Here is a 10,581-nt window from a genome sequence, read left to right on the forward strand (position 1 = left end):
GGGGGCCAGAAAGAGGGGAGGGGGGGCTGGAAAGCAGCAAAACGACCTGGAGGCTGTAGGTTGGCCCCAAAAGCCCGCCGAAACTAAGAGGCAGCGAGCGCCTGTGGCTGCTCTTAGCCTGCCGCAGTGCCGCTTTACCTAAGATAGGGCCCGCCTGCTGCGACAGCCTCCCCTCCCCCTTCTTTATCAATGAAGGAGGATACCTGGGAATGAGATGCTAAGAAAAGCAGTGAGAGAGAATGGAACCCCCCCCTCTTAATATACCTCAGCGCAGTTGACTCGTTGCTTTTTTTCTTTTTTTCTCCTTCTCTCTCTCGTGTTCCTTTTTTTTTTTTAAACTTTTTTCTTTCTTCTTTCTCAATTTTGTTTTGTGTCCTTATTTTTTGTTTCCTTTTCGTTGCTAGATTGGAAAAAGACCAGAGCGCGCGCTGAGCTATAAGTCATGACACCACGATAGACAAAACACCCGCTACACCGACGTCATCAGCGCCCACTCCATACGATACGGGGGGAAGCCAGAAACAGATAAGGCGCTCACGACAAAACTTGCCAGCGCCTCCAAATCAGGCCGCGCTGTTTGCCTATCCCTGAAGCTGGATTTCTGGCGTTTAGAAGAAAAATTACAAAACAAAGTCACATCTATAAATCTCTCTATTTAATATCTGCGCGCATAACAGATAAGAGAGAGGAGGAACCGAGAGCGAGACAAGAGGCAAAAGCCACACCAAGAGAACAAAAGAGCTCACCATCCTCTCTCACAATGTCGAACCTCCCCTCGCAGCATCCCACCCTCTCCCTCCACCTCACCGACCTCACTCTCACCCCGCTCATCACGTCGTCGTCCTCGCAAAGCCACCTCGAGTCTCTCACCAAACTCGCCTCCAGCGCCATAACCTCTCAGACCACCGCCCAGCGCGCCAACCTCGGCCGCCCGCAGCGCATCATGGTCGAATATCCAGACTCTGGCGCTGTCGTCTTACAGTCCTACCTCGACCCCAGAGAATCCAGCGGCGGCGATCACTCTTCCGAGTCAGACTCATTCTCAAAATACAAATACAAAGACGAGCACGAGCACGACCACATCCGCGACGATGATGATAGCAGCAGTACTCGCACCCCTGACACCGCAAGGCCCGCCATCGACGACACTGTGGCGCCCGCCTTGATCAGCGTCGTCGTCGCCGCCACATCAGACGATGCGAGAGAGGCCAGGCGCGCTGCTGCAAGGCTGGAGCGCATCGGCCGAGAGTTTCAGAGGGAGTGGACGGCACAGGGGTTGGAGCAGGACACTGACGGGAGGAGCAGCAGCAACCCCGAGTGACATTTATGAAAATAAATTAAAATCCCCCCAAAAATAAGCAACGGTCATTACTTGGGGATGACCGAAAAGCATTATAGAGTGGACATACTACGGCCATAGAATGCCGCGTCCATTCCAAGTAACTACTTAAAAGCTCGACAACCGAACCAGGCGGCGTCGCAGCTTAGACAACACAAAACTCCCGGAGAAAGATGAACGGAACGAACAGACGATATAATACAGGAAAGCAGCATTTTGGAGCGAGGCGCATAAAGATGAGTATACACAAGTTAATGAGAAGAACTGGTATCCTGTTTTCTTTTTGTTCTTTTTTTTTTTAATCTTTTGTATCGTCGCACAGAATCAGCTGGGGGTATACAAAAGAAGCTAGCATGTTGGTTCTAATGGCGTTTAAAAGAAAGGGTTTGTTAATTTGGTGGACAAAGTCTTTTTTTAGCTCTCAAGATCCAAAGTTTGTGTTTTTTATTTTAATCTCGATTTTCCTTTTTTTATATTTCGTCTATTGTTTTTTTTACTGTATTAAAAAATATGAAACCTCAACATTTCCTATGCTCCCATGCCCAGAGTCGTCACTACGTGAAATCATGTGCTTCCTTTTAACAAGCATCATTTCTTTTCAGGTTTTTTTATTCCTGTTTTGTGTACCATTTATATTCTGAAAGATCAAACTTTTTAACTTCGGTCTTTCGCAGATATTTAATTTAAATGAGCTGCTGGAAAGCACGGTTGATGGGGGATCGGACGTTGGGGACGTCCTTCCAGAAGTCGATGGTGAGGAGAGCGCGCTTGGCGATACCCTCGGGGGTGAACTCGAACTTCTATAGCGATGGATTAGCAAATTGTCTTTTTTTTCCTTCTCTTTCGTGTGTGAAAATTATTGAAACGTACCTTGTAGACATCCTTGTAGGCACCAGAGGCACCGAATCGGTTGAGACCGAACTGCTCGTGGGTATATCTCTCCCAGCCCATGGTGCTCATGACCTCAATGGACAGAGAAGGGATACCGTCAGGCAGGACAGAGAGTCTGTACTCCTTGGACTGAGTGTCGAAGACCTCGAAGCAAGGCATGGAGACAATTCGGGCCTTGACGTTGTGCTTCTCCAGGAGGAGCTTGGCGGCATCGACGGCGATGCCAACCTCGGAACCGGTGGAGACCAGGGTGACCTGGGCACCCTCGACCTCCTGCAGGACGTAACCACCCTTGATGGACTTCTCGATGACGGAGCCCTCGAGCTGGGGAAGGTTCTGTCGGGAGAGGGCAATGATGCTGGGAGTGTGCTTGGAGGTCAGGGCAATGTAGTAGGCAGCGCTGGTCTCGTTGCCGTCAGCAGGGCGCCAGACCATGCAGTTGGGGAGAGCACGGAAGTGAGCCAGAGTCTCGATAGGCTGGTGAGTAGGACCGTCCTCACCCAGACCAATGGAGTCGTGGGTGGCGACCCAGATGGCGCGGACGCGAGACAGGGCAGACAGACGGACGGCACCAGCGGCGTAGGAGACGAAGTTGAGGAAAGTACCACCGTAGGGGATGATGGTTCCGTAGGCGGCCAGACCGTTCATGATGGCACCCATACCGTGCTCACGGACACCGTAGCGGATGTATCGTCCAGAGTAGTCACCGAGGCCGGTAGCCGGGGGCTGGAAGTCAACAGCCTCCTTCCAGCGGGTAAGGTTGGAGCCAGTCAGATCAGCAGATCCACCGACAAGCTCGGGCAGGATAGCCTCGACCTTGCTGAGAACAGTCTCGGACAGCTTTCGGCTGGCAACGGCAGGGTCGGCAGCGGTGTAGACGGGCAGGTGCTTCTCCCAGCCCTCGGGCAGATCGCCCTTCAGGCGGCGCTGAAGGTCAGCGGCCTCTGAGGGGAACTGCTCGGCGTACTTGGCGAACAGCTTGTTCCACTCCTCCTCGCGGGCAGCGCCCTCGGCAGAGTGTCTGGCGTACAGGTCGTGGACCTCCTTGGGGACGACAAAGCTCTCATCAGGGTTGAAGCCGAACTTGGTCTTGAGCTGCTTGATGTCGTCGGCCTTGAGGGGATTGCCGTGAACACCGTGGGTGCCCTCCTGGAGGGAGCCGAAACCAATGGTGGTTCGCAGCTTGATGATTGAGGGCTTGTCCTTGACAGCCTGGCACTGCTTGATAGCGTCCTCCATGGCCTGGAGATCGTGGTCGCCGTTCTCGACGACGACGACGTGCCAGCCGAAAGCCTCGTAGCGCTTGGCAACATCCTCAGTGAAGGCAACGTTGGTGTCACCGTCAATGGAAATGTGGTTGTCGTCGTAGATGGCAATGAGGTTGCCGAGCTGGAGGTGACCAGCCAGGGAGCAGGCCTCACCAGAAACACCCTCCATCAAGCAGCCATCGCCGAGGAAGCAGTAGGTGTAGTTGTCAGACAGGGTGAAGCCGGGCTTGTTGTAGACGGCGGCGGTGTGAGCCTGGGCCATGGCCAGACCGACGGCATTGCAGATACCCTGACCCAGAGGGCCAGTGGTGACCTCGATACCGGGGGTATCGTGAGCCTCGGGGTGACCAGGAGTGATGCTGTCAACAGTCTAGAACCGGGATTGAGTTAGCGCCGCTACGTTAATTCCAGCCCCTTCTTATGCTCAGGGCTAAGGGAATCCGTCTCCTCTGTCTTCTTCCACTTCTTCAGCGCAGTCTAGAAACTTACTCGGAAAGCCTTGAGGTCATCGATGGTCAGGGCGTAGCCGAACAGGTGAAGGAGCGCATACTGGAGCATGCAGCCGTGGCCGTTGCTGGATTGGGCAGAAACGCGTTGTCAGTCTTACGATTTTGCGCGGGGTTTTTGGGGTTTCTCCCCAAGGTGTTGGGCGAATGCACTTACGAGAGGACGAATCGGTCGCGGTTCAGCCAGTTGGGGTTCTTGGGGTTGAACTTCATGAACTTGTCCCAGAGAACGTGAGCAATGGGAGCCATGCCCCTGTGCAGAATCCAGCGTTAGCAGCGAGCTCCGGGCGGGGATGGCGGGTGCAGCGGGAATGCGCATCGCTGGGCGTCATGGAAAACTTACATGGGAGCACCGGGATGTCCCGAGTTGCTCTTGAAGGTCGCATCAACCTGGAATGGCGATTCTCGTCAGTCAATTGCTCTCATTTCTAATTCTTTTTTCTTGTTGCTGTTGCGGTCTACTCATTGCCCGCTCTTCATGGTCTCTGTCGCTTGTTGCTCTCAAAGTCTCGTAGCTAGAGCTGTTGCCATGGAGGGGCAATGGCGGGGTAGGAAAACTGGGAGAAAACATACCGCGAGCAGGCGGATGGTGTTGATGGCCTTCTGGTCAACCTCTGTGTAGCCCATGATTGCGAATTGCGTGCGCTATAAGAAGAAATAAGGGGGTATCAAGATAGCGAGATGAATAGAGAAGAGAGATGGGGACCAGGTGGAGGGGGAGGGAGCAATATAAAGCACCTGGTGTTGCTGAACGCAGGAACCTTTTTTTTTTCTGTTGAGGGGTTAACGTTATGTCACGTATTAGGGGATCATTAGCCAACAAACCCACCGGCCGCCCACTTTACCGCTGGCTCTGGAGCCTCTAGGATCTCAATGACCGCTGCGAAGCCCCCCCCAACCTTCATCCAAGTTCCCCCTGTGTCGCCTCTATCGGCCCCTCTAACGCTTCGCCCGTCCACCCGTGGCCCCTCCATCAGCCACTCTGAAGCGGCTACTGGAGCCCCGGGGGTTGGCGGCCAGGCTGCGGCAAATGGCATTCGGAGCGCAAGTTCCAGCGGGGCCAGTTTCCGCTACTTTGAGCCCGCAGCCCTGTTGCTAGAGCCGAGTTTCGCCCCTGCTGTGTGGTGTGTGTAGACATCAGATGCAAGCTTCTCGCGCGTATGCGTGTTTATTTTGCATTTGAGCCCGATTACGAATTGCAGGGCGGCTCAATCCGCAGTCATTACTAACTTCAATTAAACCCTCCGATAAAGGGAATGCGCGAGGCCGAGGCCTCTCTCTGCGTCTCTCCAGGTACCTCTTCTATATGGATGTACCTGCTAATGCTTCACTTCTCATTGATCCATCCTTCGGTCAGATTCTAAAAATCGGGTCTCCTCCTCTTCTTTTTCTTCTTTTCGCCTTGACACTGGCGATCTCTCATGTTGCCTCTCGCCTCCAGTCTGCCGGCAGCAGATCGATCTGCTACTACTTGACGCAATGCTATCCACCCATTCCTCTGTATATAATAAGCGGAGACTCTAAAAAACAGTCTGTCTGGCCTTTGTCTACTACGGCTTCCTGCATTCGGATACTCCGTTTCGGCCCGGCCGGTGACGTAGCTGCCATAGCCTATCGAAGTATTGATTTCTTATCGTTTCATATGACTGGCACGTTTGTCAATGAATGGCAACCCAGTTGAACCCAGCATCAAATGTGATACACCGCCAATATACTGCATACAGCGTGGAAACTCCCGAGCAAGCCGCAGTTTCTTCAGGGTAGGTTGACAGGCTGCCATTCACCTCAATGCGCTCCTCGGGCTTGAGTCACCCGCTGCTCATCCTACGATTTCATAAGCAGACCCCGGAAGTTTCCTAAGCAAATATGGCAAATCCCACCAATCAAGCGGGTCGAGAATCAATCACCTGGATGGCCGGGAAAGGTGCACCGAAAAGTTGCTGCGCGCGAGAGACGGCGCCGGCCGGATCGTGGGCTGAAGTTTAAAGAAGAGAGAGAAAAGCCCTTTAGGCTATTATCCCTGGCGGACCAATCACAGTGCAATAAGCAAACACGACGCCAGCATGAGAGAGAAGCACTGAGTTGAGTATTTTGCAACGAAAAAAGAAATCACCAGCTATGCCTCATGGCATAAATTCAAAGTTTACCCCATACAACTGCTGTAAACCTGGAAGTCCTTTAGTATGCATAATTCAGTAGAACGTAAAGTAAAAAGTTTAAGGCGCAGGCAGCTCAAGTAAAGCTTAACGGCGCTATGTATATACCCACTTTCAAGAATGCCACTCGATTTTTCACTGCTCATGGAAAACTCCATCGTAAGCTTCAAAATATATCAAGTAAATACCATCAAAAAAAGTCTCATAAAATCTCACCAAAATGGTTAAAAAACAACAACCCAAGAAAACAACCTCTAAAAAGCCACCAGCGGCAACATCATCGTCGGCATCCACCACTCCTCTCCCACCCGTCGACCCTGAAGCTCTCAGACACCAGCAACGAATTCTTACCCTCTTCTCGGACGCCTTCAATCCCGTTCTCTCGTCAGACTCCTTTACAGCTACCCTTCAATCCATTAAACAACTACTCTTCAACAGAGACTTTGACGCTGCTTTCGGTAGCGAGGAGAATCTCCAAGCATACGCCGCAAGATGGAGTCCCACCAGGGCGTTATGCTACTCATCCATCTTTGAAGCCATCGCTCCGCACGTTGACGACATTGCTATTCTCCCGGACTCTTCTTCAACTCCTGAAGACTCCGATGAAGCAACATCTCCCAACAATGTATTCAAGAAATTTCTCTGCATAGGCGGCTGTGCGGCCGAACAAATCGCCTTCGCATCCCACCTTCAGCAAACCGCCTCATCGGGCATCCTCACCCTCCTCGACGCCGGCCCCTGGGCTCAAGTCGTCGACCTCCTCCAAAAACAGATCACTTCGCCGCCGACTCTGTCCAAGTATGCTTCCGCGGCTGCCAAAGCTGCAAACACACCTCTTCTCGAAGACGGACAGCTCTCCACTACCTTCTCCAAAAATGATATTCTGGCCATGGATAAAGAGGCCCTGAAGGAGCTGCTCGGCTCAGAACCCCTTACCGTGACCCTGATGTTTACGCTTAATGAGCTTTACACCAATGGGGGCATCGGTAAGACGACAAAGTTTTTAAAACTGTTGGGCGAGGTACTGCCGGATAGAAGCCTGCTTCTCGTTGTGGACAGTCCCGGCAGCTACTCAGAAGCTGCCGTGGGCAAGGAGAAGAAGCGGTATCCCATGCAATGGCTCTTAGACCACACGCTTACGGACGTCCGGTCTGCGTCAAAGGATTATGAGTGGGAGAATCTGGAGTCTCATGATTCAATATGGTTCCGGCTTCCGGAAGAGCTCTCATACCCGATCCAATTGGAGAATATGCGCTACCAGATGCATCTGTATCAGAAGAAGAGCACATCTACGGCTGCATGAACACCAGCCAAGGGACGATTTGAAAAATTCTAATCAATAAAAGCTACTTTGGAGATGCTGCTATGCACGTATGAAACCCATACAGGCTTCTCTAGGGATATTCGTCTACGCCCACACCAACTTCTTCAGAGAATGGCCCAGCTGCTCTAACAACCCAGTGCTGCGCTTCGCAGCGTCCAGCGATATAATATCGCCCTTTTCCACCAGCTTCTTCCGCTCCTCTCCCTCTTTGACCAGTTGTCGTTCGGCCGCTAGGCGTTCAATCTCTGAGCATATCGTGTCGATTTTCTGCAACTCTGTCTGCCGTGGCCCAGCTTCGCTTACCGGTAATGAAGAGTCCGTATATGGCGCCTTAAATGCAAGTTTTCGGATTGCAGGCTCCTTTGGGCCGTTGGCTCCAGAGAAGAGTCCCGCAAAGCCGGTCGGTGCCGCTTGGATCTCTCCGGTAGCTGTCAGCTTTGGTGCGTCTCTGGTGGACATTGTACGGGTGTTTCTCCTCCGGACATCGCTTTTGCCCGGCTGATATGACATCACGAAACCCACGTTCCTCGTCTCGTTCATGTGAGCCTGCGAAATTGTTGATGTGATATACATACCCTCTTTGATATTCGTAATGCTCGCAAGGGCAACTCTTTCAAAAGAAGACACTTTGTCTAGGTCCCAATCAAAGCGGCAGAGATATATCGCAGCATCAGTCAGAAGAAGGACAACTTCTTCCATTGGCCACGACTTTAGCGCGTTGGCGGTATTGGGGGTTATCAGCACCCAACCACCGTGGAACTCTTCACTGACATCCGCCACCACTCGCTTCTGGCACAGTTCCACGGCGCGCTCACGCATCCTTTCCACGGAAACAGCAGGGTCCTTTGTCATCATGTCGATTTCGAATTCTTCAAATACTTTAGCTGTGACATTGCCGAGTAGGAAGTCTATGGCAGCCTGGCTAAAATAGTCATTGACCATGCTAAAGAAAGGGAAATATCATTAGTATTTGCTTTAAATTATAGCCAGGAGAAGTGGTCTGAGAAAGACCTGGAAGAGGAGGAAATCTTACCCAGAATAAAGACGTGTTAGAGATATTCCAAGATCATTGAGTGCCCCCCTGTAATCCCTCTTTCTCGTCCTCGTGTAATCACCTTTCATAGCGGAAGTAGAGGCGTATTGTTTCGAAACAGCATCACCATTGTCTGCCCAGAGGGTATTGAACCAGGCTGTCTCTTGGTCTAGTTGAGCGCTCATGTCTATGCCTTCTTCTTTAAGCTGTATTTCCAGCATGTGTTTTGCAAAAGAGCTCTGGCAGACATTTGTTCGATCTAGACAGTCCATACAATTCGTTCGAAGAACTCCTCTTTGTTTGCGGACCAGCTCTCCATTGGTCCGCACCGTGCTTCCAAGAGTCTCTAGCTGGTCCTTCAAGCGCGAGAGCAGATGACTTACATTCTCAAACTTCATACCACGGCACACGTGGTGGAAGTCAAACCACTCAAAGGGTATCTTTGCTTTCTCATCGAGCCCATAATTAATGCGGCCAACCGTATTTTGGTATTGTGTTCCAATTGGCTCTTCGATTCCGTGTTTTTCTACCAGATTAACAATCTGTAGCGTGCCGTAAGATTTTGATAGCCTTTCAAAATGCTGCTTGGCGGCCTTGTAGTTTGTCTCCTCAGAGTGTTGTAAGACTGGCACTGGCTTCAGTGCGTATGCAGTCTGGGTGAAGAATAGCGGGATGCTGCCTCTAATCTGAGTAAACGAGTACAATGGGGAAGATTTGTCCCATGCAAGAGACGACAGAACTTGCTCGGTTTCGACAAAATTTGCTGTATATCCATCTTCATCTATGCCACGTCTGAGATATCGAAGGCCAGCCCTCTTAGTTGACCGTCGCGATATAAGAGTAATGAGATAGCTCCTCTCAGTAGGGCGCAGCTCTAAAGAATGTCTTGCTGTCCCTGAAGGTGGCGATGATGGCGCAGACGGTGTTGGCGAGAGATCAGCAAGCTCCATAGATTCCGCTCCTGGATCATCTACTTGCGGAGGCTGAGAATCTGCCACAAACGTCCTCTGGCCGACAAAGCCCTGCATCAAGGGCAGAGCCAAGGCATCCTGACCAGCTTCTATGAAAGGCTGGACAATATGCCGATTCCAAAAGAATGTGTTCTTGACTTGCGTATAGAGGGAATCGTTGGGGTTGGCAATCGCCGCTTTATCACTTGGGCTGCGCGTTATATCCAGGTCGTATGAGAAGTAAAAGCTACGCGATGATCCGAACCAGACTTGGATAGTGCGAAGCAACTTTGGTAGGAGCGCCGACGCTGGAATTAAGTGATTCTCATCTGCCTCTTGCAGGGCGGCAAGATTACCCACGGGAGTTGGTGGTGCTGATTGCCCAAGGGGTGGTGTAGATGTCGGCGAGTTGCTCATTCCCATAGTCCTTCTCTGATCAGTAGTCCATCCACTCCGGCTAAACCAGCGCTGTGCAAATCTCCCGTAGCTGCCTCGTTTCCGGATCACGTCTTGGGCAACACTGCTCACGCTGCTCCTGGGATCCGCCGGCACATCTTTTTTGTCGAGAATTTCATCGTCCGCCTCTTCGTCTGGAGTTGCAATTGGGATTTCGCTCTCTTCATCACTACTGCTCTCATCGTCATCATTCACGTTACTGGGCACCTCTGTTCGCAGAAGGCTTGCCGTCTTCCGCACAGAATCTTCCGCATCGGCTTGCGACGAGCATGGGGTCACGGCTACTTGAGTGACGACATAAATGGGCAGTCCAAACACCTGAGCGACTTGCTCTCGGCGCGTAATCGTCACCAAATACGTCAACCGTGATACCGTAATCAATCCTGAGAACTATTTAACATGATATTACAGTAACAAGGCCTTTCCCTGAGCTCACCAATAACGCCGAGCGCTTCAAACCATGAGTCGGACTTTGCCGAGTCCGGGACCTGATCGCGCGCCGCAGACGATATAGATGCGTCTCCGTATTTGATTCTCGCAGGCTGGAAGGGTTTTTGCCCTTTGGAAGGCAATGGCTGGATGATGAGGCCGTCGACAGCGGCAAAGATCAACACTTTGCGCGCGAGGCCGGGCATGGTGCTGTGCGGGGTCTGCGGTC

General features: G+C 51.8%; 5 protein-coding genes across 5 annotated transcripts; 3 read left to right on the plus strand and 2 right to left on the minus strand.

Moving 5' to 3' along the window:
• The first annotated feature begins 170 nt into the window (after positions 1-170).
• Positions 171-1,673, plus strand: GGI43DRAFT_135585 (DUF5308 domain-containing protein). Its single transcript, XM_083199238.1, has one exon. It carries the CDS (start codon positions 761-763, stop codon positions 1,319-1,321), a length of 561 nt encoding a protein of 186 aa, XP_083064568.1. The 5' UTR covers positions 171-760; the 3' UTR covers positions 1,322-1,673.
• On the minus strand, positions 1,507-4,631 carry GGI43DRAFT_429377 (Transketolase, thiamine diphosphate binding domain-containing protein; the record flags this gene model as incomplete). The annotated part of the gene is made up of 7 exons (XM_083209107.1): positions 1,507-2,139; positions 2,210-2,599; positions 2,663-3,868; positions 3,988-4,072; positions 4,162-4,257; positions 4,348-4,394; positions 4,578-4,631. The coding sequence occupies 7 exons, from the start codon at positions 4,629-4,631 to the stop codon at positions 2,023-2,025; spliced, it is 1,995 nt and encodes a 664-aa protein (XP_083064569.1). The 3' UTR covers positions 1,507-2,022.
• Positions 4,632-4,924: 293 nt separating this feature from the next.
• GGI43DRAFT_392320 (uncharacterized protein) lies at positions 4,925-6,114 on the plus strand. The gene has a single exon (XM_083204545.1). The coding sequence runs from the start codon at positions 5,311-5,313 to the stop codon at positions 5,683-5,685; it is 375 nt and encodes a 124-aa protein (XP_083064570.1). The 5' UTR covers positions 4,925-5,310; the 3' UTR covers positions 5,686-6,114.
• Positions 6,115-6,117: 3 nt separating this feature from the next.
• On the plus strand, positions 6,118-7,927 carry GGI43DRAFT_136051 (uncharacterized protein). The gene has a single exon (XM_083199241.1). The coding sequence runs from the start codon at positions 6,381-6,383 to the stop codon at positions 7,461-7,463; it is 1,083 nt and encodes a 360-aa protein (XP_083064571.1). The 5' UTR covers positions 6,118-6,380; the 3' UTR covers positions 7,464-7,927.
• Positions 7,569-10,558, minus strand: GGI43DRAFT_420205 (SacI homology domain-containing protein; the record flags this gene model as incomplete). Its single annotated transcript, XM_083207781.1, has 3 exons — positions 7,569-8,427; positions 8,518-10,306; positions 10,360-10,558. The coding sequence occupies 3 exons, from the start codon at positions 10,556-10,558 to the stop codon at positions 7,569-7,571; spliced, it is 2,847 nt and encodes a 948-aa protein (XP_083064572.1).
• Between the last annotated feature and the right edge of the window lie 23 nt (positions 10,559-10,581).

This window comes from Trichoderma evansii, assembly GCF_050947405.1.
Source record: "Trichoderma evansii strain SZMC 28006 chromosome Unknown GGI43scaffold_2, whole genome shotgun sequence".
Classification (NCBI taxonomy): Eukaryota; Fungi; Ascomycota; class Sordariomycetes; order Hypocreales; family Hypocreaceae; genus Trichoderma; species Trichoderma evansii.

Bases quoted from the DNA above. Each gene is read 5' to 3' on its own strand.
- GGI43DRAFT_135585 (XM_083199238.1), top strand. From the start codon at position 761: ATGTCGAACCTCCCCTCGCAGCATCCCACCCTCTCCCTCCACCTCACC.
- GGI43DRAFT_392320 (XM_083204545.1), top strand. From the start codon at position 5,311: ATGGATGTACCTGCTAATGCTTCACTTCTCATTGATCCATCCTTCGGT.
- GGI43DRAFT_136051 (XM_083199241.1), top strand. From the start codon at position 6,381: ATGGTTAAAAAACAACAACCCAAGAAAACAACCTCTAAAAAGCCACCA.